This window comes from Perognathus longimembris, chromosome 1, assembly GCF_023159225.1.
Source record: "Perognathus longimembris pacificus isolate PPM17 chromosome 1, ASM2315922v1, whole genome shotgun sequence".
In the NCBI taxonomy this organism is placed as follows: domain Eukaryota; kingdom Metazoa; phylum Chordata; class Mammalia; order Rodentia; family Heteromyidae; genus Perognathus; species Perognathus longimembris.
In genome coordinates, this window is record NC_063161.1 from 26,335,850 (window position 1) to 26,361,895 (window position 26,046).

Sequence of the window (26,046 nt, forward strand, 5' to 3'; positions counted from 1 at the left end):
AATCAGTCATATCTTACAAGAGCATATATTACTTACCAAGATATATATTACTTACCAAGATACATATTGACTTAAAGGAAGGAAAAAGATCTTTAAAGCAAATGGATCCTGAAAGCAGATAGAATATCTATATTCATATCTGATAGAAGATCTTCAAAACAAATTAGTCAGAAGACACAAGTTCACATTAATTTGTATTTTCCCATCATGATTTGTACAAATTGTAAACAATAGCTCTATTTCTAACACAGGCTGTGCCTGGGCCTATGTAAGATTTAACTGAAATGAAAAGGACTGTGGGTGTGGCTCAAGTGTTGGAGTACCTGCTTGTCTGTTATACCATCCCAGTTTAAACTCTAATATTGCAAAAAATCAAAATCAACCAACCAAACAAAAATTCTATAGAAAAATTTCTATCACAAAAACAAAGTAGAAAGGATGATTTTTTTTTAATACTTTCCATAATTATCATGTTTCAATTTATTTTTCAGGTATATACTGAATTCTAGGGTAAGAGCCAGGAGTCTTAAGACTTTATCATCTTGAATCAAGGATTAATTTGATATCCTCCTTCAGTCAGTCTTACTCCATACCTTTTTTTTTTTTAAGAAGCTTTACTTTTGACTTAAAGAGGCTTTAAGAAGAATATTTTTCCATACTTTCCAATGCCTAAGAATAGCAAGGTGGTTAAAAGAGAATTGAACAATGAAATTACTGAGTCTGTCAAAGACCTTCTTTCTAATGAAGACTCAGTCGATGAGGCTTTTAAGAAGAGTGAACTAATTGTTGATGTCCGAGAAGCAAAAGATAGAGACATCGAAGAAGAATCTGAAGTGGAAGATGAAAGACCAGCATGGAACAGTAAGCTACAGTACATCCTGGCACAAGTTGGATTTTCTGTAGGTTTAGGAAATGTATGGCGATTTCCTTACCTATGCCAGAAGAATGGCGGTGGTAAGTTTCTGCTTTGCTTGTTTTAAGGTAATGAATTTCTTACAGTAGTCAATTGTTCTAGGTTATTTCAAATAGCTCCGATTGTTGCAAGTCTCCTTATTTTTCGAAACTGTGAAACCTACTGAAAGCTAGAAGACTCACTCCTGGCTAGTGAGCCTAGCTATTGTTTTCAAATAATGTTTCCAGAGGAGCAGATTGGTATTCTGAGAAGTACTCAGAGATTGCTTAAGGGTAAGCATTCCCAAATTCTTTTCCTGAATGCTCTCAACATCTCTGGATTTCTGACTGAAACTTGGCTAACATATGTTACCTCCTGCGGGTCTCTCAATACTTACCCTTTAAAAATGAACAAAAACCTAAATTATCCAAGACAATACTGGTGAAGGAAGACAGAGAGAATTTTCTCCCTGTGTTTTGTAACCTTTCGGTTGTGTCTCACTTTTCAAAGAAAAAAAGCTGCATGGAACTTAAAATGATGATGGCTTTTAAATGCTGATGCCTTTTAATCCAGTACTAGGAATGTAACCGGATAATGCAATTTGAGTCCGTCTCTGTCCTGAGCAGTTTTATGTACTTGGTTTTTAAATTTTCAATATTTTGGAAAAATGTCTAGCTTCAGTTGGGACTGAAAACATGAGATTTAAAACTTTTGAACAAAGATTATTGCACCTATGCATATAATTATAAAGTCTGACTTAGCAAAGTCGTGTTAAAATTCTAGGAATAAAACAATACAAGGGAATAATTGTTCATGTGTGATAGCAAATCTGTAGTATATCAGAATCAATGTGAAGCAGCTAAGAATGTAGCTCAGTGACACAAATACTTTGCCTGCATTATGTGAGGTTTTAGGTTCTATCCCCAGAACCAGGGGAAAAAAATCAAGTGAATGTTAAAATAATATTTGAGTTGAAATTTTGTTACGTAGGTACAGTCAGTCTATTCAAGTAGGTGTCACTAAAAGCCATGTATTTGGTACTTACTAGGCATTCCATCACACAATGATCCAACTTGATATTTGATTTCTGTCTCTGATTGCTCTGCGGGCTGAACAAAAATTATGGTTTTAATTAGGTGTGGTTCCTCACTTGGTAGCTTCTTAACAGTCTGAGATCTGAGAGATTGTAGTTCTAGATAAACCCTGGCTGAAAGTTTACAGGACTCCATTTCAACTAATAGTTAGGTTTGATGTGAATTATACCTATACTATCAGCTCCAGGGGAAACACCATGCCTGGATATGATGAGATGTGCCTACCTTTGCCAAGTGACTCTAAAAAGCACAAATAGGAGGATTGTAGCCCAAGCCAAGTTCAGCATAAAGTGAGACCTTACTTAAAAAATAATCAGCATAAAAGTGGCTGGAAGTCTACCTCAAGTATTGCCTGTCTAGCAAGGGCAATGCCTTAATTTCCATACTCAATGTCAACAAAAAAATATGATCATATTTTTCATGTAATTTCAATCTACAAGTCTTGTATCCAATTAAATAACTTAACAATGCCTCTATAACCCATTCATTTGTAAACTTTAGCTACTAAGTAATACAAACTTCAGTTGTTACAATGATTTAATGTATTTAAGATACTTTCAAATAATTCATTGAATAACAAAATAACAAGTTTTGGAAAAGTAACCAAATGACCAATCTTTTGGAAAGGTAAGAATTAATACCTGAAGTCAGAAATACACTCAATGTAACAATTCTTCATACATGAATCATTTCTCAAGTCAACTATAGGCAACTAAGAATTACTCAGCTTCATTGTTTTTCATAGTGGTCAATTCTGATTTTGAAACTTTTTATTTTCCTGGCCATATTGCTGAGGAAGAAGAGTGTGTCCTGGCTGAAAAATGAAGTTGGATTTCATTTAGTGCAGAATCTACCTTAGTGGAGTGCTCTGAAAATTTTTATAATTACTAATTTGTTGTTAGCAAAAACAATTCATTCCTTTTATTTCTGTGTTTAAAATAAAATGGCCTTCACATTGCTTCCCTTTTTGCAAGCAAAAATATTAGAGAGGAGTATTATATATATATATATATTATAAAATACTAATGGAGTTTATCATTCAATATGTTTTCTAGAAAATTAATGGCTTTACAGCATAGCTCTGAGAAAGTAATGCATCCAATAAAATGATTCACCCAAAGATATTCAAAATAATAAACTTTATATTTGCTATAGAACAAGATACCAAAGTCACATTTTCTTTTCATAAGTGAACTTGATCCCTTGAACTCTAACTTCCATCCCCATTCCCATCCATGAGACCTTTTCCGAGTTTCATAGCATCTTCTGACGTAGTTTCCACTCCTGCCATGGGAATGATAATTGTACCCTACTCATCATATTCTTGTAGCAGATGAATAATCAATGACATACAATGTTCTTTCAGAGGTGCCTGGAGAAATACTGAATACTCTCATAGTAAATATTGAACTCTAGATATGGTTTCTTTAAACATGGGGGCTAATAACGGTCATTTGAATTTGAAGATTCTCCATCAATGATCCAATTTAACAATCCTCTTCCTCTATAGCTATTCCATGCCTGTAAATCCATTAACAATCTGACACTTGATTCAGATGTTAAAATTCACTTTGTCATTTGGAAAACATGTTCTGGTCAATATTTCCTAAACATTTTAGAATTGGAATTTTAGTCATTAGATTATAAGCCCAAACCTTCATGCTTTCAATTACATTCTCACTTTTAATAAATGACAAAATCTGAAAGGCCATAAATAACTCAGAGAAAAATAAAGATTATATACAAAATCTGTATAGAGGAAATGCATATAGCTATAATATATAATTGCATATGTAATATAAGTAATATACAGTCATATATACATATGATTGGATAGATTAAAAGAAATTTATTACTATTTCCTTATTCAACTGAACAACCAACAGAAAAATTTGAATAGCTAATATCATTGTTAATATCATTAAATATTTTTAAAAACAGTAAATAATGAATAACTTCATAAAAATTTGAACAAGTATCAACTATTACATGATCATTATATTTTATAGCTAGTTGAGAAATTTGAATGTACAATGTATAGCTTAGAAGTTATTTAAAACTAATTTGCAAATTATTCTGTGTAGAAATAAGTACAGGTTACATATTTAGCTTCTTTATATAGCCAATAATATCTAGTATTATCATTGCCAAACTAATATATTTAAAAATAAATAGCCACATGTCTTCATTTAAGATTTTGCACAAAAAAGTGCTTTATTTTTTTAAGTATGGAAACTTTAGGAGAAGGGAACTAGATGTGCATTTCTGTAATCAATATTAAATGTTTCTGTTTCTTAGTCATTCTTACCCTCCCTTCTCATTACTTTGGTTATTTTGTTTCTGAAATATACTCTTTGTATGTAGTCTATCTAAGAAGAAAAAGAATCTTTCACTTTGTATATTTTGCTCTTTTAATCTTTAAATTTGTAAGATTGCTAATTATGAAGCTGAGGCACAGAATGATACAGTAACATGATTCAGGTAAGTTTTTTTTTTTTTCTAAATCAGAATACACATTTTACTCTGGTATAATATTATTTTATTTATACTACAAACAGTTTTAACACTATCATCTTACTCATTTTATTTGGAATTTCATGACTTAGAAGAGTTCAGGTAACACAGTATATAACTTCATACATTATCCAAAGGAGGTTATTTGGGCTTTGCAATTCATTTTAAAGAATAAACAATTAATTTACAAAAGGGCAATTTCACCTTTTCAATAAAATTAGACTGAAATCAGAAACTCTTTGTATAAAATTCTGGTTTCAAATTTTTAAATGTTGAAAGTAATACATTTATAGTTTCTTCAATGCCATATATAATTCTAGCAATATAGAATTTAAATATCATATTTCATGACACAGTCAGCTTTATTATGACTATTGAAAATTTAATCCACATTGTTTTTTTGTCTCTGTAGGTGCCTACCTTTTACCCTATTTAATACTACTTCTGGTAATTGGCATTCCCCTTTTTTTTCTGGAACTTTCTGTGGGTCAAAGAATTCGGCGAGGCAGCATTGGTGTGTGGAATTACATAAGCCCTAAACTGGGCGGGATTGGATTTGCAAGTTGTGTAGTAAGTTTCCTGCTGTGATATGTGTTACAGTCTTTACTGGGTGTAGAGTAATATAATTCATATCTAAATGAGACCTCTTACTGTGCGTTTCTAGGGAGTTCTTTAATCATATTTTAAAATACTACTGTAGTGCAAGATGAAAAACATTAGGCTGTAATTATTGATAAAGATCAATTTTATTAATGCATAGTCTGTGGCCCATGGAGAGACATGAATTTTAAGAAATAAAAATGTACTTCACAAGGAAATATAATAGCTGTGTTTGAAATGTTGAGTGGAACATTTCATCCCATTTTAAATGAAGAGGCAGAAACAGCTTTTAGTAATGACATTTTTTTTTTTTTTTTGCAGGTGTGTTATTTTGTGGCCCTCTACTACAATGTCATCATTGGCTGGACTCTGTTTTATTTTTCTCAGTCTTTTCAGCAACCTCTTCCTTGGGATCAGTGTCCCTTGGTGAAAAATGGATCACACACTTGTAAGACACCTACAATGTACTTTTCTTTTTTAAATTTAAAGGTCGTAAGTTTGGTAAAGTTCATAACTTTGCTTTCAAATAATGTGAAGTGCAATGGTCCTAAATCATAAGAGACTTTTGAATTTAGGATTAACCAACCCACTCTGATAAGACTTTTGCAACCCTATAATTGTACTAAGTATTTGCAGATTAATTTAATGTGAACACATTATTAGGGTGAAAACTTATAGGTCCTGAGTTGTAAATTCTAGTATACTTTTGTGGCGCTTAGAACTCTGGGCCTGGGCCCTGGCTTTGTGTCACTTCCGGTTTTCTGGTGGTTAATTGGAGTCTCACAGACTTCCCTGCCCTGGCTGGCTTTGAACAACAATCTTCAGATCTCAGACTCCCGAGTAGCTAAATTATAAGTGTGAGCCACCGGCATCCAGAGCCTTATATCTTTATTAAAACCTTAAAAGTTGAAGCCAGGTGCTGGTGGCTGCTACCTGCAATCCTCACAACCCAGGGGGTGAGACCTGGGCAAACATGGTTTGAGGTCAGCCTGAGCAGAGAAACCTGTGAGACTCTTTCTCCAAAAATATGATTAGTAAAAAGCTGGGCTGGGGACATGGCTCACATGGTAGAGCTGTAGTTGAACAAGCAAGTTGCCCAAGAGGCACTAAATTCAAAACCTAGTACCTTAACATAATAAAGCCAATCCTACAAGAGGTAGGGAGACAATGGAGAATTACATCAATTACAATCATTGTTTTAATGCTTTTGGTTCTATTTTATTTTTTGTGGTTCCTTCATCTTTTTTACCCTAGAAAATAAAGAACTGTTCCCTATATAAAACAACTCTCACATGTAATTAAGTTTGTCTAGTGGTCACATTTAAGGAAAATAAAAAGAAGCAGGTAAAATATGTTATGTAACACACTATATGCAAAATATATTCATTTTAACATAACTGTTGATTATAGTGTTTTCCATGTAGAAAATCTGAAACTCAGTTTCAATTTTACCTTTACAGCATAGCAGCTTATATGAGTCTCATTTCCAAAGATGTCTGTGAGCAGCTGCAAGAATGTTCCACAGTGTGGTTTCAAGGTTTCCATCCCATACTTAGGGTGGTGGAAGGGTGACAATCCTGATTTGTTCTAATCACTTTGCTAAGAATCTCACCTATTATATCAAGAATTGATAGTAAGGAATATCAAATAGAATAGGAGTCTGTTGGCCTTTCAATGTTTTGCACAGGTGAAGTTTTAAAAATTTTTAATTGCAAATTTAAATATTCCTCATGTTCAATGGGCACTGTTTCTCTAGAAAACCTTAAGAATGAGTGTCTAGGATTACTGGAAAATATGTCTCCTGATGCCTTGCAATTTGATGTGATTGTCTATTGCCTTTCTTTCCATAGTTATAGAACCAGAGTGTGAAAAAAGTTCTGCTACCACCTACTACTGGTATCGAGAAGCTCTGAACATTTCTAGTTCCATATCTGAAAGTGGAGGCCTGAACTGGAAGATGGCTGTGTGCTTGCTGGTAGCCTGGACCCTGGTTTGCTTAGCTATGATCAAAGGCATTCAGTCTTCTGGAAAAGTTAGTATGTCAGAGCTCCTCCTCAGTCTGCAAAACATCTTTCTGGGTAGCAGAGAACTTCAAGCTGTTAAAAACAAAATTAAAAAAAAAAACAGATAGCAAAATACAAATAAGAGAAATAAGGTCTAGTGTTCTGCTGTACAGTGATGACCGTACTTTCTGACAATTTATTGTATATTTTAAGAAAATGAGGGCTGGGAATTTGGCTTAGGGGTAGAGTGCTTGCCTACCATGCATAAAGCTCTGGGCTTGATTCTTCAGTACCACATAAACAGAAAACACTGAAAGTGGCACTGTGGCTCAAGTGGTATTGTGCTAGCCTTGAGCAAAAGAAGCTCTGGGACAGTGCCCAGGCCCTGAAGACAGGGCTCAGAACTGGTCAAACAAAAAAAGAAAGAAAAAGAAAATGAAGAAGTCTCAAAGTTATCCACCAAATGTTAATTACATTGGTTTCATCATTATATATATGTATACATAATTATCATGCTCAAAACCATAAACATAAAATATTATATCAACTACGCATAAAGTTCTGTTATTTTTCCCTAATATTCTTAATTAGATCTTAAGGAAATCAAATTAGCAATAAATTCTTAGCCAGGAACTGCCTATAATCCTAGCTACTGAGGAGGCTGAGATGTGAGGTTGGTACCTTACACATGAAACTGTAACCCCTCTGTACATCTCTTAGACAATAACTAATTTAAAAAAAAGTCTCATAAGGACTTTTCTGTCCTGGCAGGCCTTTAACAACATTCTTTAGATCTCAGCCTTCTGAGTAGCAAGAGTGCCCAGACAGACTCTTATCTCTAATAAACTACTCACTAAAGTGTGGAAATGGCACTGTGGCTCCATTGTTAGAGCACTACCCTTAAGAAAAAAAGAGGCTCAGGGACAGAGTTCAAGCCCCAGGATCAGCAAATAAATAAAAATAAATAGTAATATGATAAATAGATTATTATGCGATATTAGAAGTGAAATTACTATTGTTATTAAACAAATAGATGTTTATTCACCTAACTTACTTTATTTTTCTTTCTTCCAGATCATGTATTTTAGTTCTCTCTTCCCATATGTGGTTCTGATTTGCTTCCTAATCAGAGTGCTCCTTTTAAATGGTTCAGTTGATGGCATTCGACACATGTTCACTCCTAAGGTTTGTGCCATTGTTGTTCTTAAAGGGTAGGATCAAAGTATTCCAAGGTTTAATTTGTAAAATGTTCCCTGTTACGTTTATGGCTTATTGTACTAACAAATACACATTTAACTTTTATATAGTTGTGCTAATCAGCTAGATTAAATCTGAGTTTTTATATCTCCATAATTAAATCTATCTATTCCCAATTAGAAATGGCCAACTTTATTCCACAGTAAATCTGTCAGTATTTCTATTTCAAAAGTCCCTCATTTGTAACATGTTTACCTGTGTTTTCTACTTTAGCACATTTTAGAAATTTTTGGAAATTTTAGATTTTTTTCCAGTGTTTCATTAGCCTTTGTTGCTTTGGATTTCTTTTTAACACTGACAATACTAGTTTCCTACTAGAAAAATTAAATGGGCACATTGATTTACTTAGTGATTTGAAAGGATAGCAGGTATTTTAAGTCTACAGACTTGGATGTGACTCTACTGTACCCTAGAATACTTTCTTCTAAGAAATGTGTATTGTTATTACCTGTTTTGTGTAATTGGGAATAACATTTCTAGTAATCAATATGGTAACGTTTATACATAGATTAAGAAGAATTCAGAGAGAAGAAGCTGGGGATGTATTGAAATGGGTGAATTTTCTAAATGAATACCATGTGAGTGTATGGAACAATTACAGTAAAACCCCCAAATGTTATAGGCATACATTAACATAATAAGTGGAAGAATAAAATAAGGAAATTGGAAGGTGTCTGAAAGATGAATGCGCAGGTAGTGTGCTATGAGCTGGGCAGAAGGATTAGTGTGTTTAGAATTCTTTGTCCCTGTTGGTGGCTGACTTCATATGAGGCAAAAGACGTTGTGTTCTTTGTATGTCTGGTTCTGTACTACAGAAATGCTGAGTATGGTGTCTGGTTTATTTTGCATAGTCCAAAAAGCCCTGTCCAACATTTAAGAATTATTGAAACTTCTCCTAAATAAACAGACTCGAGCTGTGCATTTCAGCTACATTATAATTAAAATTTGCTTGAAGTAGATCACCTTTAATGAATAATAGTATTAATTATATTGAAAAAAATGTTTTCTGATATCAAGACAGCCTAATTCATGGAGAATTTCTGGAATATAAACATTTCTTTAGTTGGCAATATTTGGTGACACAATCTTATTAATATGACCTTAGTATTTAAAATTGCACTGTCTATATCTATATCTATTTATCTATCTACCTATATCTATACTAAGAATGACTCACAATTTTAATTTTTTCTTCAGTTTTTCATTGGATATTGGTTGGATAAGTATGGTGTCTCTCTAGGCTGTGATAAATAAATGTGATGGTGATCAGAGTTGTTTTTCATTAGTATGGAAGAAAGTTCCTAAGCATGCAAAATACAGTGAAACAGTCAGGAGAGAATTCAGAAAGTGGAAGTTGTGTCTAGGGCATGTGTATTTCCTGCCATCTAGTGGTAGAAATGAAGATGCACAGTTGAGTGTAATAGTGATTGTCAGTAATCATAGACCGGTAAGGAAGAAATGGACAAAAAGCTTTATGCAGATTCTAGCTAAGTAACCAAGAACTATAATTATAACTATGGTTTATGACTTAAAAATGTCAACTAAATTATTTGGATCAACAAATCTTAATGTTTGATAGGACAAGAACTTTTAGACTAATATTCATGGGTTATTTTTACCCCAGAAAAGCTGTTTAACTTTAGGCAGGTGTTTTTTTTGTTGTTGTTGTTTGTTTACTTTCAAGAAATTCAGATAATAATCACTGTCAACTTCATGGGCTTCTTTGACTATTAAAATGCACCTTAATTTTTATTGTAAAAGTACAGAAGAATTACAGTTACATAAGTCAGGTAAAGAATACGTTTCTTTTTGGGAAGGGATACCCTTTCCCTTGTTCTCTCCCACTTTTCCCTTCCCACTCTACCCCAAGTTGTATATTTTCTACATAGTGTGTGGTGAGTACTACTGGTGTATTTTTTCACCCTGTTGTGACTATTAAACAAAATGATTCATATTAAGGGCTGATTGGATGTCTGCCATGATAGTTCATGTTCATAGCTCATTCATTGAGCAGTGAGTTTGTGATAGGCACTGCCATAAATGAGATAGCTCTTGTTCACATCGTACTGTTAAAAGAAATGAAATTCATAAAGATGTGCAATCTCTTCCTAAGTTGGGCTATTATTGAATTTCTTGTCTAATAATTATTGTTTTTAAAAGTGCTTGATTACCTGGCTTGGGGTTTTCTTCACATTCTGCTAACAGAAATTATCTACTATATCTTACTCACTTTAACATAGTGTATGTTTGCAAATTATTAAGTTAGTAGAACCAAGGTCAAAAATTATTTTTGTATGTAACCACATCTGTCATTACTCTCAATAAAGGCAATTTCACTACAAAAATTCAAGAATACTAATTTAAGTATTATTAATATTGAAATCTAACATCAATGGTTGTGACGTATATGTAAGATATGATTAGTATTAACTATTTAAGACTTGATATCTTGGAAATATTTGATGGCTATCTAGGAGGTGAATCAAAATTATTTGAAATGTGAATTCACACATTCAAAACTAAACTTTGGGTATGAAAGGCTCATATATTGGTGTTTCTTCCATTTTGAAATAAATGGTTTTCAGGAAACTTTACAGTCAGTGAAATAAGTCCTTCATGAACATGCAAAATACAAGCAATTCAATTCCATTAAGTATATTATTGCTAGGTTTATAATTGTCCAATTATAAAATTCAAGAGTATTACAAAATTTTAGAGTGTTAGGCAATTAATTAGCTGTTGGTCAAAATGGTCTACTATTTTGTTTTGGAAAGTAAAAGATATAATATTAAGTAACTCAAGATTACTAATTCCTTTCCTATGCTCTTATGATTTGTCTTAAAGTATTTAAACTTTTTCTGTAAGTAGAAAAATTTCAACCCGCTCTATGTATTAAAATGTCTATGTAAAGGCTTGATAAATCTATTTTTTTATCTCTGATTTTTTTCTAAAAAGTTATTCCAATTTGAATAACAGCTTAACCCCAGATTTTAATAAGGTTTGAGTGCAGAAAGTTATCCTAATTGAAACAATAGAACTGATTCCCTCTAAATTTATCCATCTGAAGTATTATAATGTAGCTGACGTCTACTCTGCTTAATCCTCAACAGCTTGAAATAATGTTGGAGCCCAAGGTGTGGAGAGAAGCTGCTACCCAGGTCTTTTTCGCCTTGGGGCTGGGATTTGGTGGTGTCATAGCTTTTTCAAGCTACAACAAGAGAGACAACAACTGCCACTTTGATGCTGTCCTGGTGTCTTTCATCAACTTTTTCACTTCTGTCCTGGCAACCCTGGTGGTGTTTGCAGTGCTGGGCTTCAAAGCGAATGTTGTAAATGAAAGATGTATTGCACAGTATGCATACTTCATTTCTACTGGCTTTTCATGGTAGGGTTGTAGATAATATATTTGCTGAGGAATCTCAGTCCTCATTCATATTGCTCTGTTTCGCAGAAATTCAGAGATGATCATCAAGTTGGTGAAAATGGGAAACATCAGTCAGGATATCATTCCCCATCACATCAACCTTTCAGCTGTTACGGCAGAAGATTATTATTTACTGTATGATGTCATTGAGAAAGTGAAGGAAGAAGAGTTTCCTGTTCTTCATCTTAACTCCTGTCAAATTGGAGATGAGTTAAATAAAGTTAGTAGGCCATGATGACTAATGAAATGTCACTCAGTGAAAATGTGATGTATTCAACAGACTATGTTAAAAATGGCTTTTTAAAAGTGCCTTAATAATAGGCTGTTCCCAAATTCACATTCTTCTTCTCAGATAACCTAATCTCTTATGTTGTAAAGACTTGGTGAGCTTTGAATACACAGTGTAATTGCTAGGGATACATTAATGTAAAATATGAATACCAATAAGGTGATTTTCATCATAAAACAGAAATAAGTCTGAGATCTTTGTTAGAATAGTATTTACTACAGAATTTGAGCAATGTCTTAATCTTTGTGTATGTTAAATGATTGTATAAGTGATATCTAAAAGGGCTATTGGAACAGTTGGTTCAAAAAGAAATTTTCCTTACCAGTCATACATTTTGATAAGGAATTGGTAGTACACATCCTGATATTGGCTACTACTGTTTTCTTTTTTTTTTTTTTCCTTTTTTTTTTTTTTTTTTTTTTTTGCCAGTCCTGGGCCTTGGACTCAGGGCCTGAGCACTGTCCCTGGCTTCTTCCCGCTCAAGGCTAGCACTCTGCCACTTGAGCCACAGCGCCGCTTCTGGCCGTTTTCTGTATATGTGGTGCTGGGGAATCGAACCTAGGGCCTCGTGTATCCGAGGCAGGCACTCTTGCCACTAGGCTATATCCCCAGCCCTACTGTTTTCTTATAAAGGAAAATGTACTAGGGAAACATAGTAGCCATGGAAAAAAATCTATTAATTGCCTTGTTCTAGAATAGCTATATTTGTGACTAATTATAAAGAATTATATATTAAAATGTGGTTGAAATAATCATTAATTATACTAACCATGAATTTCATAATGGAAGATGATAAATTACCAATTTATTTTAAAAAAATCTATTCTGTTAACTTTAATGTTTTAGAAGTTGTTACTTTAGAATTCAATATTAATGATATTTATTATTAGAAAACTCATGTTAATGTTTACTGGAAATCCTATTATATTCTTCTTTATCACAGAGTTTTATCATATGTTTATTATTAGTGAATGTGAACTGAAAATTTACAATATTCTGAACTGTGAAAAACAATTTCTTTTTTAAGGCAAGGAAGCAAAAAGATTAGGATGTGATAGATATTTGGAGATTGAAATATTTTTAATCTGAATTTTCTATTCATACCATTTTATTTTGCATTTACCACCCCTTCTTTTTTTAGTTAAGAGCAGCTTATTACTCACAATCTACAATTTCTTTATACCAATTGACTAAGCCCTATTATATATGTATAGCCTGGAAATTGTTACATATTTTTATTTATGTTTCAATGAAAATAAACCACTGTTCCTATTCATATAACATGGTATTTAACAAAAGTACTATGGGTTTTCTTGGTTTGTTTGTTTGTTTGTTTGTTTGTTTTCAGGTCCTGGGGCTTAAACTCCAGGCTTTGAGCTCCTTTTGCTCATGGCAAGCACTCTACCACTTGAACCACTAGCACCACTTCCTGGGTTTTTTTTCTGAGTAGTTTATTGGAGATAAGGGTCTCTTGGAGTTTCCTTCTGAGGCTGGCCTTGAACTGTAATCCTCCTTGAGCCACTGGTTTCCAGCAGTACTATTCATTTATAAACAATAGATCAGTCTTATAAAATAGCACAAAATAGTACATGGCAAAGTTGCGTACTGTTTAGAAATTCTGAGCAGTTTCATTATTTCATTTGTTATTTAAATCTTTATTCTGTAACTAGAACATGGCTTATAGGATGATGGCTTAGGCCATTGTGTGTATTTCCAGTAGCCTCTGGCCATTATTTCAGAGATTCCCCTCTTGGTGCTGGCTAAGTAAAATCATCATGTAAGGTCACTGTATTAATGCTGTGTTTCTGGTGTTTTGTTGTTGTTGTTTTTCTCAGGCTGTTCAGGGGACCGGCTTAGCTTTCATTGCCTTTACAGAAGCTATGACCCATTTCCCAGCCTCTCCTTTCTGGTCAGTGATGTTTTTCCTCATGCTGATAAATCTCGGGCTAGGCAGCATGTTTGGGACCATAGAAGGGATCATCACACCCATCGTGGACACTTTCAAAGTGAGGAAAGAAATTCTGACTGGTGAGTTTCTAATGTATTTGTTTTTCCATTGAACTCCCACTTCCTCTTTTTGGTCTCATATTTATAATCCAAGTCACACTATATAAAATATTGCCTACTCATCCTGTTTGATAGGGTTTTCTCTTATACATCTCTCCCACAAAACTTGGTTACACTTAGAATGGAATCTTTTCATAGTTGTCTCCTATACTATAGTTCAAAAATTATAGAATGATTGTGGCATATACTGTGGATTTAAGCAGAGTTGGGCAAAAATTCAAGCTTTGTTACTTCCAGGTTAAGATTGGAATTACCTATCTTCAGAGTCTTGTATTTTTGTATCCCAGTCCTGGGGCTTGAAATCAGGACCTGGGCATCGTCACTGAGCTTCTTTTGCTCAAGGCTATCACTCTACCACTTAAGCCACAGAGCTACTTCCAGGTTTTTCTGTTTATGTGATACTGAGGAACTGAACCCAGGGCTTCTTCATGCATGCTTCGCATGCACATTCCCAGTCCTCGGAGTCAATTTTTTAATTTGCAGGATAAAAATAACAATATATTGCTTAATAGGGATGTTAAAAAATGAAGTAAGAAAATTGAAAGAATATAAAGCATGAAACAATTTACATGTAATGCACAATAAACTTCCACATGCATGCTTCTTTTCCTTTTCTGTACTATGTGATGACTATACATATATTTTATTTCTATAGCGTAGCTCAAGGAGCAGGAAAGATGGAAGTTGTGGCTTAATGTAACTCATATGCAGTATGAGTGTTAGAATAGCCTCATGCGGTTGAATCTATGAATATCTGTTATTTGTCTTTAAGCTTCCTTTACCCTTGACAGATTTTTTTTAATTTTTATTTTATTTTATTGTTTTTGTTTTGTTTTGTTTTGTTTTTTTGGGCAGTCCTGGGCCTTGGACTCAGGGCCTGAGCACTGTCCCTGGCTTCCTTTTGCTCAAGGCTAGCACTCTGCCACTTGAGCCACAGCGCCACTTCTGGCCGTTTTCTGTATATGTGGTGCTGGGGAATCGAACCCAGGGCCTCATGTATACGAGGCAAGCTCTCTTGCCACTAGGCCATATCCCCAGCCCCTTTATTTTGTTTTTGAGACACTATCTGTGTGTGGAGCTCAGGCTGAGCTTGAATTTATTAATCTCATGCTAATGCCTTTTCGAGTTCAGCTATCTACCTTGTATTTTATTACACTATTCTACAATGTAGTTGAGAAATAGAACAAAGTCATCATTTTACTTTTTTTGGAAGGATTCTCTCATAACAATCATGAGAGAACAGAGTCTAGAGTCTATCAAAACTATAGGAACATAATATGAATTCCAAAATCTTCTCTAAAGTCCTATATTTATAGCAACTGTTCTGAGGTTCATGTACTTGTCTTTTTTAGATGTTAAACATGAAACTGGATTTCTTTACTGTTTGGGATAATCTAATTTCTTGATACTGTAACAAATAGTTTCCAATGTTACTTGTTGAAGCAGGATAAATGTTAGTGCAAATTTGTGCTAAAGCTAGTTTTGATCAGATTTTTTCCAGCTGTGCTTTAAAGATAATATTTTTAATATAAAAACACATAGGCTTTAATAGTCTTAATATAAGCCAGATTAGTTTCATAATTATTTTTTTCTAAATTTTCATATGGAGTGAAAACTTTACAAGCATATAAGAGTCATAAGAGTGACCTGGGACCTTTACTGCCTGGAAAAGGTCACTTTGCTTTTAGAAATAGAATTGAAGTATGGAAATTTATAATTTTAACTCATGCTTGGTAAAATTCCATTGCATAGTCTCAGGGTAATGATTTGGTGCTCTAAAGTAAGTTTGTATTCCATTTGAGTCTAAACCCATGTAACAGAGCTCCCAAAAGTCATATTTATATCATTAAATAATAATTTCCTGTAACAAGTAATAAAAGTTAAAACAGTGTTTGAATGCAATGATTTCTTTTGTTTGAATGTAATGATGGATTCATAATGAAATTTGAAAGATGATTTTGGGTAGCACTCATGCCTTTTGTTCATTCTTTTCCTCCAGTTATCTGTTGTCTTCTGGCATTTGGTGTTGGTCTCATATTTGTGCAGCACTCTGGAAATTACTTTGTTACAATGTTTGATGATTATTCTGCTACATTGCCTCTTCTAATTGTAGTCATTTTGGAGAATATTGCTGTAAGCTTTGTTTATGGTATAGATAAGTAAGTATATTTGCTTTTATATGTTCATTTTCTCATCTTTATTTGGGAAACCCCAATTATCGATATCCATTTCATTTGAAAGAGGAGAGAAATGAAAAGGGAAAAATATTTACTGTGTCAAATGCTTTGCAAACTCTATTCATTCAATGACTCTACTAAAAATGCTCCCCTATTGAGTGAGCAATTAGACTTGTGTATATTCTGATATCATCTGTTCTGAGGGTTCAGTTTAATTCTGACTATCAAAAACTTTCAGGATAAAGTGAGTACTGGCTGTGTTCTCAGAACTCCATGTTCTTTTTGAGGTATTATTATCACCTGAATTTCACAGTTGGAAAGTCAGGTTAAGAGAGACTACAAGTTATCTTTTATTATGCATTTTACAGCAACATAAATGCAGTTCATCCTACCTCCTTATTATTTGGCTAAAATATTTTATGAAAGGATTGGGTGTGTCACAAAGCCTTTTAATAATAGTATAGTTTAGGGAAATTATATCCTGCCCTGACATACATCATTTGCTGTGCACAGATTTTGTATTCTAATTGAGTTATTGCTTGAATTCACTGTATTCCTAAATCTCTGAGTTTAGTACATATCTACCTGATTAATTTGAAAAGTACGTTTTTTTGTGTGAAATGAAGTATCAGACTACTCTCCAAGGACAGAAGTGTTTATCCAATGCTTTCAATTTTTATTTAAAAATGTTATTATAAAGGTTATAGAGATACATAAGTCAGGAGAAGAGTACAGGTGACGGTGTCACCCCTTTACTCATTCGCTCTTATCCTTCTTATCTATATGCTTTTTAAGATATTGCATGTAATTGACATAGGTATTGTATGACAATGAAGCTTATGAGTGCCTTATGTAAAGTGAGAATGTGAGCACACTGAGTGAAAATTTGTGTATTTGTTAGTGACATAGAGAAAAATGTCAGTATAGCATGAATGATGTGGCAAAGGTTAGAGGGTGATTTTTACTTTCAAAAGCTGCAACTGAAGGACAGGAAACCTATGATTACTAATCACCAACTATACAGAAATAGTAGTAATACAACTGTCTGACATGCATTAAACTATGGCTCCCCTCTCTACCTAAACCCTTTATGGATAGGAAACAGGATATGAAAGAGGCTCCCGTCTCAGGTCCTCAGAGAAATGCAAATCCAGTAATAAAAAGATATAACTAAACTTCTATTAGAATAACCCACATCTAGAATACCAGCAGCACAGATACTGCTGAAAGTGTGGAATAGTAAGAGCCCTCACTGATTGTTGGTGCAAATGCAAAGCACCACACTCTGTAGAAAGCTGGTCCCTTTCTAACATAACTGAAGGTACTCTTCCTTTTGATCTATCCAGTATACTCTGGTATTTATTCAAATGAATTGAAAGTAAATGTCCTCATAACAACCTGTGTGCAAAGAACTGACAGTGCCTGTAATCCTAGCTATTCAGAGGCTAAGATTTGAGGATTGAAGTTGAATGCCATCCCCGAGCTGGAAAGTTGAAGAGGTTCTGTATTACCACCAAAATGCCCAGATGGAGTTGTGGATCAAGTGGTAGATTGCAAAAATGCTCAGGGACAGTGATCAGACACTAAGTTTAAGGCCCTGGAACTGGGTGCGCGTGCATGTGTACGCACACACACACACACACACACACACACACACACACACACACACACACGCTGCAAATGTTTATAGCAGCTTTATTCATTACCAAAAGTTGAAAGTAACCAAGTTATCCTTTAACATAACATTTAATGGATAAGCTAGGATACATCCAGATCATTGAACATTGTTCAGTGCTCAAATGCAAATGCATATTGCTTAGTGAGGAAACGCAAATGGGATGAGGCCACATCCTGTATGATTCCAAATGGATTACATTTTGGAAAAGGCAAAACCATGAAGAAAATATAAAGATCCATTTTTGGCAGAGGCGGAGTGTAAAAAGGGATACCAAAGTCTATTCTGAAGACTGTTTAAAAAAAGCACAAAAAAGCAAAGTTTCTAGGAGAAAATCTGATTTCAACAGATATTATGGGACAATATTATTTTGTTAAATAGGATTTTCAAGGAAAGGTAAACCTAGTCAATATAGCATCACGTACAGTGTTTACAGATAACCAGTAACACATAAGACCAGAGGAGAAATTTTCCTTTTCTTCTGTAAGAATCTACCAGGCAAACTAGATTTGGATCATTACTGTATCTATACAAAAACTAGTACCAGATGGGCAGGAAAACTTCATTTTTAGATAGTATATTATATAATAGCTACATGTTTTGACATTGTAAACTCTGCACACTTAAAAAGGATGAATTTTATTTAAAGTATTTCCTGATGTAATTTATAATTTAAAACATCTAACATAAACTTAATTAGAAAATTATAGGGAAAAATACCTAGATGTGTAAAAAAAAAAAAAAGCAGGGATGTAGAATCTGGGGTGCTGAGGAGAGAGACTGGTAGAAATGGAGAAAGTCAGTTTCAGTGTCCTTTGGAACTGTAGGCCAGGACCTGTACAGGTTCCATCCAACAGAGATAGACAAGGGAGGTTTGGGAGGGGTGAGAGATGTGTCACTTAGTTATAAAATATGGACTTCCTTTTATTTTGGTACTAGTATTGGTGCATGAACTCAGAGTCTGGCGCTGGTCTTTAGCTTTTTCACTCAGGGCAACCAGTTGAGCCAATCTTCCACTTCAGGCTTGGTGAGTAATTGATGAGTCTCATGAACTTCCTTGCTCAAGCTGGCTTGGAACTTCAAACTCCAGCTTTTAGCCTCCTGGTTAGCTAGGATTACAGGCATGGGCCACCAGTACCCAGTATGGACCTTCTTTCAAATAATTTGTAAAAATAAGAAAAGCTCAAAAATGGGAATAACAATGGGGGGTATTAATTGATGATATTAAGGAATAAGTATCATGTAAAACGATGGGAAGGTTGTTGATGTGCCACAAGTGGTGTGCTTATAAAATAGGGAATTCTAGGTAGAAGTACATTTTAATAATTGGATTAAGATAGTTTTTCAAAATGAATTTGTAGGATTTATTGGTTTCATTATTACTTTATAAATGTTTATGTCAGCTTTAAATATGAACTTATGATCAGAATAAAATGTCATAAGATATTTCATGCTTCTATATCTATCAAGCCATTGATAGATGCAATGTCTATTTTTAAAGTATAGTAATTGTGACTTGAGGAAGTAATTATTCAATTTATTTTTATTAGGTTTATAGAAGACCTAAAAGATATGCTGGGTTTTGCACCCAGCAGGTATTACTATTACATGTGGAAGTATATTTCTCCTCTAATTCTACTGTCACTGCTGATAGCCAGCATCGTGAATATGGGATTAAGTCCTCCTGGCTATAATGCATGGATTGAAGATAAGGTAAAATACAAAATAAAGCATTACAGTTTTTAAAAAGTAAAAGAAATACCACATTAGATGATCTTGACTTTTGTTTCTTCATAGTATTTTCTGCTTTGTTATAAATGATGTCACTTTTATTTGGGGTTCTTCAAATTGATGTTTTGTTTCCCCAAAGTTTCATTTTATTACTTGCTATTAAGCAACTGCCAAATTCTATGATGGAAGTTATGGTTATTTATTTTCTTAGTACATGGTATGTGAACTTGCAATTCTTTTAGAATTGTTAGGGCTAATTCATGCAGTTGCATTCAGCTTGGAGAGTTGTACTATCTCTCTCTCTCTCTCTCTCTGTCAGACACACACCTCTCTCTTACTGTTCTTTCATTCTTGGCTTCTTTGAAATAATTTTTGAGTCAAGGCCACCTCTAAGAAATAGAATCATAAATGCTAAGATTTTCTATTTTGTTTTTATAACTAGTATTTGAATTTGGCGAATGCCATATCAGTTGATTTCGATCAGTCACAGGAAAGCAAGTTGCAAAGTAGTCAAGATTTCCTTACTCACAGATGAAAGACAAATGTAGTTTATTTGTGTATATGCATGGAAAGCCTATGACTGATATAGAAAGCTTATGACTGATTCTGTTTCTGTTTTGATAGGCATCTGAAGAATTTGTGAGTTATCCTCTGTGGGGAATGGTTCTGTGTATCTCCCTGATGGTCTTTGCCATACTTCCGGTCCCTGTCGTCTTCATTGTTCGTTGTTTCAACCTCATAGATGATACTTCTGGTAATTTGGCATCTGTGACCTATAAAAGAGGACGGGCCCTGAAGGAGCCAGTAAACTTAGATGGGGATGATGCAAGCCTCATTCACGGGAAGATACCAAGCGAAATGTCCTCTCCACATTTTGGTAAAAATATTTATAGAAAACAGAGTGGATCGCCAACTCTGGACACGGCTCCCAATGGACGATATGGAATAGGGTATCTGATGGCGGATATGCCAGATACACCAGATATGCCAGAATCTGACTTGTAGCTGGGGTGGCAAATTAGAAGGTTTTGTTTGGTTGATTTTTTTTTTTTAATCAACGGACATTGACTCTCTCTTATCTGAAGTGCTGGGCTTCACTTATCAGAGGTCGATCTCAGGTGTTCCAAGGCTTGATCTTAAATCCTGACAGTGTATGTCAGGCAAACTAGAATATTCATTTGGATTTATGGGTTTCCATTTGTTCAGGAAGTATTGCAGACCGAGCTTACAATGACTGAGGTCCACACTTATCAGGATTTTTTTAAGTACTTTTGGTGTATTTTCAAGTATTTCTATTTCTAATATATACATGTATATATACATTACCTCGGTTTCTAATGATTTCTGTTTTTAACAATATTGGCAAATTAAAAAATGGTTATACTTCCAATTTATAAGTTTCACCTTCAGGGTAACTCTCCGCATTTACAAGGACAGTTGTGTAAATCAGTGCCTCTCTGCACATTTCCTGGAGTATAATATGTAGATAGGCTATACTTATTTTGATAGCATTGGATACCTTGCTAGGCATTTCGTTGAAGAAAATGGAACAATATTTTCTTATGCAGTAGCTGTATAGTATTGAATCGTATTCAATAGAATTGAAGAACATGAAGGCATGGATCATGGGATGAAAGGTTAGACTTCAGAAATGACTGAGGATAAGAATGATGATTGTGTGTTTTGTGTAAAATAGATATGGGGAAACGAGCTGAGAGGGAGTCATTCAGCACCCTCTAGAATTATGTAGATTTTGCATTCTTCTTATGCAGTGTGCCTACAAACCTACTTGGATATTTATTCTGATTTCAAAATTACTTATAGTATATTTATACTCTAATTACATGTATATAGATGTTTAGTACACTAAGTACTGATTTGAAAACCTGAAGCAAGATGGCATTTTATTTCATATATTTGTTTTGCTTCTGTTTTAAGCAACTATAAATCCTTTTTTAAGTGATTGTTTAAACTGTATGGCATCACATTTGAATCTACAAATAAACAAAGTTAAAATGGTGCTATGTTTTGGTTTTCTTTCATGTTGGTTTTTATTGGATTGGCTGAATGGGATTATGTTCTTTATCACACTTGGTACTGGCATTTGACTCAGCATTTTGGCATTTCACAACCATCCCATCCCAAGATGGATTAATAGATTGATTAGCAGAGCTGTAATCACTTTAGAGATAAAGGAATGATAGGATGTTACAGCTAATTGGTACTTACATACACCTTCCCTTAATATGTTCATATGTTCAATAGAATATTTCACAGTGCTATCACTGGTGTTAAACTATTATAATATTTAAGAATAAAACTTTGTTTATGACATTGGATATGACAGAAACTACAGATAGCAATATTTCAGCACACATTATTATTAGTTATATAATCCTCATGCTTTTTGTTAAATCTCTACATTTATTCTGTCAATATAACTCTAAATCTGTTCCTATTGACCTAATTCTCTTTTCTTCACTTTGGCCCTCATGACCTATTTTCTATTCTCAGTTTCCATGTAGTTTTCATTTTTTTAAGATTTCACATATAAATATGATCATGCCATGTTTGTTATTCTGTGTCTTACTTAGTTCACTTAGCACAATGTCCTCCAGACTCATCTATGCTGTTGAAAATGGTAACATCTCGTTTTTAAATGAACTGAATAATATTGTGTTGTATGTATTACACCATCTTTATCATTCATTCTTATTTTTTATTAAACTTTTTTCTTTATTGTCAAAGTGTGGTACAGAGGGGTTACAGATTCATATGTAAGGGAGTGGATACATTTCTTGTTCAACTTGTTACCTCCTCCCTCATTTAAGAGACACTTAGACTGTTTCTGTATCTTGGTGCTTGTGAACAATACTGCAATGAACATGTAGGCCATGGCTTTCCAAGTCATACTTGATTACATTTTCTTTTAGTACAACTTGCAGTAGAAAATAAATCCACACCCTGCTATTCACAAGCTAACATAAAGAATACAGGGGTCCTACTTTTGAGATGAAGAGAATCTAAGCCCTTCTAATTCCTCCAGTTGGCAAATGAGTAAACTAGGACCAAAAAAAAAAAAAAAGGTCAAATGAAGTGGAGAAGCTATCTTTCATGGAATCTGTTCTTCAGTGATTTTTCATTTATTGTTCATTCTTCTTTCAGCATGTAGTAACTAAAAATCCACCACTTTCTTTAGTTCGAAGACAAAGTGAAATTAAAGAATAAATGCTGTCTCGTTTTTTCTCGTTTACTTCTTTGCCTATGAACCCCTTACCTTCCCTTTCCCAGTTCAGTGTTTAATTAATAAATAGAGGAACTTCTTTTTACCTTTATTTTTAGTGAGGCTTGAACTCTGCTCTTGGGTACTATCCTGGAGCAATTCAGCTCAAGGTTTTACCACTCTGAGCCCCTAAGCCACTTCCAGTTTTCTGGTGGTCATTTGGAGATAAGAGTCTCACAGACTTTCCTTCCCAGGCTGGCTTTGAACCGTGATCCTCAGATCTCAGTCTCCTGAGTAGATAGGATGACAGGTGTGAGCCACCGGCATAGAGCAAGAACATATTTTTCTATACCACAAACCAGAGGTTCTGTGTCTTTGAATTACTTTTGTACTACTTTTATAAACCCTGTTAGTTAAACTTACACCTGGAAGTGATATAGCTAAAAATGAGCTATTTGGAAATGGAAAGGAGACTGGGGAATGGCAGGCTATCTACTGCAGTTTTCCCAGTGAAGGGAAAGGAGGGAGGCTAACAGACTCACCATTAGGAGATAGAATCATATGAATACAGGGAGCCCTGGTATCTTGATGCAGTGAGCTTATGGAATGCTTGCACATCCATATGTTCATGTTTATGTAGGTTCAAATTGTCCATATACTTTTAGGTTGTGAGTGTGTGTGTATGTGTGTGTGCACGCGTGCCTGCACTCAGCTTAGGTCTTGAACTCAGGGCTGGGACACTGTCCCTGAGCATTGTTATTTTTTATTTTTCCTTTCAAGGTTAGCATTCTACCATTTGAGCCACAGTTCCACTTCCCACTTTCGGATGATTCACTGGAGATAGTGTGTTATGGACTTTCCTGCCCAGGATGTCTTTGAACTGGAATCCTTAGATCTCAGCCTAGGATTATTTGACATGAGCCAACAATGACTGGCTATTATTAATACTTAATTTTTTATTTCTTATTGATATTGTTTATGTAGTACTCTGTGGTGACAACTCATACATTGTGATCAGGGTAATTTGTATTTCTGCTTTTCTTTGGCGCTTATGATCTCTTGTCTTTTATAAATCATAAAATAATTCATAACTTCTAGTAGCCTTATTGTAGCATTAGAACACTAGTGCTTATTCATTCTATCTAACTATATACACTGGAACTTATCCCACCCGCCTCTAGTATAATTTCTTCCTCTGTAGAAATATGCATTTCAGAATGCAGTGATGAGAAACACTAATTCTGAGATCTCGACTTGATTTTTCCATGATTCATTCAAAGTGCCCAATTTTCATAAGCACTTTGTTTCATAGGCACTCAAATGTAATTAAAGCATAGTACTTTGTTATGATCCTATAATTCTAATAGTATGGCATAAAAGTTTTGGGGAAAGGAAACACTTTAAGCATCAAATGATATGATTTCTCAGTGACAATGGTTATCATAATAATTTGATAAGTTGAGTTAGATTTCTATATTTGTATATGCACATTATACCGCTAGTCAAAGAGGAAATAAGTTATATGTGAATAAATTTGTGTCCTTTAATACAAAAAGACTATTGCTTGTGTAAATAATTTTTTAAGAGTTCTTGCTTTCTTTTGCATGCTGTGAAATCCTTCACTGAGCAACCAGGTGTCATGACCTTGTCTGGCTCCTCTTGAATTCTGAGTGCTGGCTTGGAATTTGAAGATGAGACCAAAATTAGACTTTTATGTAGAGAAAGAGAGACAAATTTGTGTCTTCATTTTCTTTAGAAAGATGAAAGAAAATATTGAAACATACATTTTCTATTATATATATAGTATACATTGGGGCATATTATTTCAAATAAGGTGAATTATTTATTTTTGCTAGCTTGTCTGTTTCAAATGTGTTTTGTGTATTTCCAAAGACAATGAGTGACATTTCACACACACAAAAATAAACACATACAATAAGTGCCCATTCCTCAAATAAAGACCTAGTTTTCGCAGCTTTGTAAACAATTTTTTGTTATTAAGGGTATTGCCAAGAATATTTTACTGAAGTGGGCAAAGGTATATAATGGCTATAAACCTAGCTCCTCATTCAGAGGCTATGATCTGAGGATGAAAGAGCTAGCTAGTCCAGGCAGATCAGCCTGCAAGACACTCATACAATTGACCAGCAAGTGAAAGTGTGCTTTAGGCCAAAATGCTTTGAGAGAAGAAGAGGCATCCAGTTCAAGCCCCAATACCCACACATACAAAATGAAATTATGAGGATTCCATTTTGAAGATAAGCAGAAAAAAGGAGGATGATAATTGTTGCTCAAGTAGTAGAGCATCACCCAAACAAATTCTAGTACTGCCAATAAGGAATTTTTTGTTTTGTTTAGTTTTGTTTTTGCCAGTCCTGGGCCTTGGATTCAGGGACTGAGCACTGTCCCTGGCTTCTTTTTGCTCAAGGCTAGCACTCTGCCACTTGAGCCACAGTGCCCCTTCTGGCCGTTTTCTGTATACGTGGTGCTGGGGAATTGAACCCAGGGCTTCTTGTATAGGAGGCAAGCACTCTTGCCACTAGACCATATCCCCAGCCCTGAATAAGATATTTTTAAAACTAATATCCAGAATTATTACTGAAACTTGCATTAGATCAATTTTCTTGAAACTTAGATACATTTAGGAACAGTATTTTCAGTGATTGCTTTTCTCTATTTGGTAGAATCTGGATTTTTTTCTCAGTAGTGTTTGACTTTTCAAATTCTTTTTTTTTTTTTTTGCCAGTCCTGGGCCTTGGACTCAGGGCCTGAGCACTGTCCCTGGCTTCTTTTTGCTCGAGGCTAGCACTCTGCCACTTGAGCCGCAGAGCCACTTCTGGCCATTTTCTGTATATGTGGTGCTGGGGAATTGAACCGAGGGCTTCATGTATACGAGGCAAGCGCTCTTGCCACTAGGCCATATCCCCAGCCCCCGTCTTTTCAAATTCTTAGAAAGGCTTAATTTATAGGTTAAAGAGATAAAAAGCCTCGAAAGCTAAAATAAGACCCACACTATTTTATTTAAAGATACACCTCCCAAGACTCTGTGCTTTCTCCACTTTGAGCTGTGTAACATGCTATCCCTAGCTCTTGATGGCAA

The 26,046-nt window shown here is 34.5% G+C and overlaps 1 protein-coding gene across 1 annotated transcript; it reads left to right on the forward strand.

Annotated features, from left to right (window-relative positions):
- The first annotated feature begins 600 nt into the window (after window positions 1–600).
- Slc6a15 (solute carrier family 6 member 15) lies at window positions 601–20,728 on the forward strand. The gene is made up of 12 exons (XM_048349650.1): window positions 601–622; window positions 655–954; window positions 4,913–5,070; window positions 5,422–5,548; window positions 6,951–7,132; window positions 8,178–8,288; window positions 11,471–11,712; window positions 11,812–12,004; window positions 13,909–14,101; window positions 16,140–16,299; window positions 19,543–19,705; window positions 20,348–20,728. Exons 2-12 carry the CDS (start codon window positions 666–668, stop codon window positions 20,726–20,728), a joined length of 2,199 nt encoding a protein of 732 aa, XP_048205607.1. The 5' UTR covers window positions 601–622; window positions 655–665.
- Window positions 20,729–26,046: the final 5,318 nt, after the last annotated feature.

What these genes read in the sequence shown, in the direction of transcription:
- Slc6a15 (XM_048349650.1), top strand. Translation starts at nt 666, where the DNA reads ATGCCTAAGAATAGCAAGGTGGTTAAAAGAGAATTGAACAATGAAATT. An exon ending in AATGAAAGATGTATTGCACA is followed by an intron (nt 11,713 to 11,811) that starts GTATGCATACTT and finishes TCTGTTTCGCAG; the next exon opens with AAATTCAGAGATGATCATCA. An exon ending in TTTGTTTATGGTATAGATAA is followed by an intron (nt 16,300 to 19,542) that starts GTAAGTATATTT and finishes TATTTTTATTAG; the next exon opens with GTTTATAGAAGACCTAAAAG.